The sequence below is a fragment of the Microtus ochrogaster genome, chromosome 15, assembly GCF_000317375.1.
Source record: "Microtus ochrogaster isolate Prairie Vole_2 chromosome 15, MicOch1.0, whole genome shotgun sequence".
Lineage (NCBI taxonomy): Eukaryota > Metazoa > Chordata > Mammalia > Rodentia > Cricetidae > Microtus > Microtus ochrogaster.
In genome coordinates, this window is record NC_022017.1 from 2,117,642 (window position 1) to 2,120,318 (window position 2,677).

A 2,677-nucleotide genomic window follows, 5' to 3' on the forward strand; every position below is an offset into this window, starting at 1 on the left:
TATTACAAATGAAAAGTGTTTTGGCTTTGTGACAAGAGCTCACACTGTGCAGGGTGGACATGGGTGAAGTCACATGCCATCACCAGCAGCAGCTCTCAGCCTAGCATTCGGAAGACTCACTGAAGTGTGGACCTTAGTGTAAGACTGGGCAGAGCATCCAGATGTCAGTCACTGTCACTCTCATCTCCTGTCATGCTTACATTCTCTTCAGATCAGACACTGGAGCCCAGGGCAGAGGTGACATCGCTCCTCCGCACTGCAGTGCTCTGAGATTGGACTAAATATCAGGCCTACTCTCACCTGCTGCATGGGGAAAGTTAAAGTCCCTGAACTTCAACTTCTCCATTATTGTGAAATGAGGATAACACAGCTACCCTAAGGAGATAACAAGATAAAAACACACCGCACTCAAATTCTATGTCAAGTTTGTCCTCACAGTACCTGGCATAGATCAAGAATTCAAGAAATGATATTATCAGGCAGATCTCTATGAGTTTGAGGCCAGCCTGGTCTACATAGTGAGTTCCAGGACAGCCAGAGCTACATCGTGAGACTCTGTCTCAGGGAAAAATAAAACAAAAAATCCCAAACCAAACCAAAATAAATGATAATGTTATGATATTCTAACAAGTACTCCCTATGATTAGCCCCATAAGGCCCGAGTTTGCCTTATTCTGAGATGCTAACTGTACTGGGGAAGCCCCTCGGTCAGCCAGGAAGGGACTGGCCCTACTTCCTGGAGAAGGAAAATTTATGTGTGCTGCTATTCTAGAGACGACAGGCAAACCTTACCTGATGACATCGTTCACACTGGTAAGGCTTCTCACCACTATGCACACGCTTGTGGCGTTCAAGATGGTACTTCTGGATGAAACGCATATCACATACATCACACTCAAATGGTTTCTCACCTGGCCAGAGGTTAAAAACAAGTGAGAACCAATAAACGTTTATGATAGGGACCATACATTCATAAACACGTAAGACTGCTGGTCTCAGTGACAGCAAACACAGAGCCATGCAATCCCTCCACGCCATTCAGTTTATCCTCTGCTTCCATGTCTAACGCCCTCCTGGAACACGGCTTACAGGCTGTCCCCATCCATGCAAGCTTGAGTACAGGCGAGACTCACCAGTGTGGATCAGGATGTGCCTCTTGAGGTGGTAACTGCTCCTGAAAGCTCCAAAGCAGTGCTCACAAATAAAATTTTTTGGGATCTTTACTTGGAAAGAGCCATTTTGTTCCACTACCACCACCTGGGGGCAACAATCAGGCATGTCATGGAGGTTTCTCTCTGCCCTTTTCCTAGAGGTCCAGTTCCAGCTGCTGGACAAAGAGTCTGTCTGCTATTGTGAAAGGTGATGTCTACTGTCATATCCCTTACTTAGGCTAAGAGTCAGGAAGGGAAGAAGGGCTAGCACGCAGTGGTAGGGTTGGCCTGCCTGCTCCAAGAGCACACTCCCCACCTGTCCCAGAATGGTCAGCAACGGGAGGCAGCGGCTGTCAGTATGGCCTTGGGTAAAATCACGGCCCAAACTCAGTAGGGAAAACGTGAGCCACAGTGATGAGGAAAGTCTGAGTCTGGCGCTGACCCCATTACCTGCCTTTTTAACAGTCTTTTTCGAATGGGAGGACTCGGCCAAGCTGTCATCGTCTTTGCGGCTCCGGGATTTATCAGCGTCTTTTCGGTGGCCCTTTGAAGACAAACCAAATCTAAACTTACAGTCCATGTCAGAACACAAGATGAGAAACCAAATGCTGTTTCTTGACAATCAGTTTATAAAGGAGAGTATACCACCTGTTTCCTCTCCATAATCCACTTCCTCTTCGCCTTTCCTGCTCTAGGAGTTTGTAGGTACAAGCGCTCCAAACACCCACACTCATTCTTGTCCAGATCCCCACTTCTTCTAAACAAAGCGGACAGGAACCACAGCTTGGCGCCTCCTGGCAGAGCTCAGGCTGCCTGACCCCCAAGCACCACAAAAGACTCAAGTGCTGTACCTGACTCGAGCACCTCAGCACATCAGGGCTACCTGCCCGCTCGCCATTTTCCGCCTGCTTGCTGGCAATCTGGTTTAGCATCATCTTCTTGCTGGCTGCAGTGGGAACCAAACTCACACCCGCTAGGCCTTCACAAGCCAGAAGACTTGCCTAAGTTGAAAGGAGATGAGGCGTCAGGTCACCTGGCAGGGCTGGACAAAAACAGGCTGCTATCCTGAACACATCTACCATCTACACCCAGCAACAAACTGCTTCTCCGCACGGAACAACCCCTCACTGTCAAGCCTTGTTTCCTTCAAATCCTTACTGTCTTACCAAGAACTACTGCCCCCTTTATATCCTGTAGCGATGAAACACAGATCAAGTTAATAATCACACAGTATCAACACTTGTGGTTACTGTACCAAACAGTATGCGTGGCTACATATTACCTAAGGCATTCTGGGCTTTTAACTACAGGAATGAGGTCTGTCTGTCTGACCCACTGAAACTGGAGATCACTAGCAAGTCTTCCTTCCGAATTCTTTTTATTTTTGTGTGCGCTATGCCAGCAACATAGTGGAGATCAGAGGACCACTTGCAGGAAGCCAGTTCTCTGGGGATCTAATTGGTTGGTTGTCAGGCTGACAGCTGAACCATCTTGATCCCCCCCCCCTTTTTTTTTTTTGGTTTTTC

At 47.8% G+C, this 2,677-nt stretch overlaps 1 protein-coding gene across 4 annotated transcripts in view; it reads right to left on the reverse strand.

Annotated features, from left to right (window-relative positions):
• Positions 1 to 2,677, reverse strand: part of Znf740 (zinc finger protein 740) — a 9,071-nt gene that overhangs the window by 2,643 nt on the left and 3,751 nt on the right. For all 4 annotated transcript variants that reach the window (XM_013348692.2, XM_013348691.2, XM_026782462.1 and 1 more), the window contains exons 3-6: positions 2,003 to 2,152; positions 1,606 to 1,695; positions 1,134 to 1,257; positions 793 to 911 (exon numbers count right to left, since the gene is read on the reverse strand). In XM_013348692.2, coding sequence (XP_013204146.1) covers positions 793 to 911; positions 1,134 to 1,257; positions 1,606 to 1,695; positions 2,003 to 2,152 — 483 coding nt within the window. The remainder of the gene's footprint in view (positions 1 to 792; positions 912 to 1,133; positions 1,258 to 1,605; positions 1,696 to 2,002; positions 2,153 to 2,677) is intronic.